Source organism: Acanthisitta chloris, unplaced genomic scaffold (genome assembly GCF_000695815.1).
Source record: "Acanthisitta chloris isolate BGI_N310 unplaced genomic scaffold, ASM69581v1 scaffold10343, whole genome shotgun sequence".
In the NCBI taxonomy this organism is placed as follows: domain Eukaryota; kingdom Metazoa; phylum Chordata; class Aves; order Passeriformes; family Acanthisittidae; genus Acanthisitta; species Acanthisitta chloris.
The window spans coordinates 13,707-14,853 of NW_008663229.1; the positions used below are offsets into that span (position 1 = coordinate 13,707).

General features: G+C 53.1%; 1 protein-coding gene across 1 annotated transcript in view; it reads left to right on the forward strand.

The window, feature by feature from the left end:
* NPLOC4 (nuclear protein localization 4 homolog (S. cerevisiae)) overlaps positions 1 to 1,147 on the forward strand; it is a gene marked incomplete at both ends in the record, with an annotated part of 23,343 nt that overhangs the window by 12,897 nt on the left and 9,299 nt on the right. The window contains one exon of the mRNA XM_009070915.1: positions 480 to 640. Coding sequence (XP_009069163.1) covers positions 480 to 640 — 161 coding nt within the window. The remainder of the gene's footprint in view (positions 1 to 479; positions 641 to 1,147) is intronic.

Here is a 1,147-nt window from a genome sequence, read left to right on the forward strand (position 1 = left end):
GCTAAAGAATGTGTGGGATAAAAGGAATGTGGAGCTCAGAGGGAGTTGTTGCCTAAAGTTCTTCCCATGGAGCAGCACTAGCAGTTTCATCTTGGTGTTCTTTACTGTTAGTGAGACTGTTGTGTCTAATCATGGAGTCTTGGAAGTGTTAAGGTTGGAAAAGAGCTCCAAAATTGTTGATTCCAACCTTAATGCTGCTCTTCCAGTCATTTCTGAGTTACACAGAGGAAACCATTCCCATGCAGGATTTTCAGGCAGAATTCCTTCATAGAAAGGGCTGTCAGGCAAGGGAATGTGCTACCCAGGGAGGTGGTGGAGTCACCATCCCTGGAAGTGTTCCTGGAACAACTGGACATGGCACTCAGTGCTCTGGTCTAGCTGACAAGGTGGTGATGAGTCACAGGTTGGACTCGATGACCTTGGAGATCTTTTCCAACCTGAACGATTCTGTGATTTGTAACCAACCTGTTTTCTCCCAGGGGGCCCTGACAACCAGGTGCACTTTGAGGGGTACCAGGTGTCCAACCAGTGCATGGCCCTGGTGCGGGACGAGTGCCTCCTGCCCTGCCGGGACGCGCCGGAGCTGGGCTACGCCAAGGAGTCCAGCAGTGAGCAGTATGTGCCTGATGTGTTCTACAAGGTAAGGGCTGTGGGCAGGAGGACCTGCTGGAGGGCAGCATGGCTGGAGCAGGGATGAATTGGAGCTCTGAGCTGTGTTCAGTAGGAGCCATTCACCACATCTCCATAAGGAATTGCATGAGCTCCACTGCTCTGCATAAATGTGCTGGGAGGGTTTCCAGTCCAGCAGTGGCTGGTGGCTCTGCAGCTGCCCATCAAGGTCTTGTGTCCTTCTGTGTCACAGAAGGAAGGGGTGGTGGCTTTTGGAGCAAGGGCAGGACTCGGATGTGGCCCTGGAGCCAAACACTGGTCCTGAGGTGCAGCGGGGGATATGTGCACCCAGGGCAGATCCGAAGTACTCTGATGTCAAAGAGTCATGGAATGGTTTGGGTTAGGAGGCACCTTAAAGTCCATCTCATTCCACCCTCTGCCATGAGCAGAAACACCTTCCACTAGCCCAGGTTGCTCCAAGCCCCATCCAATCTGGCCTGGAACACTTCCAGGGATGGAGCAGCCACAGCTTCTCCAG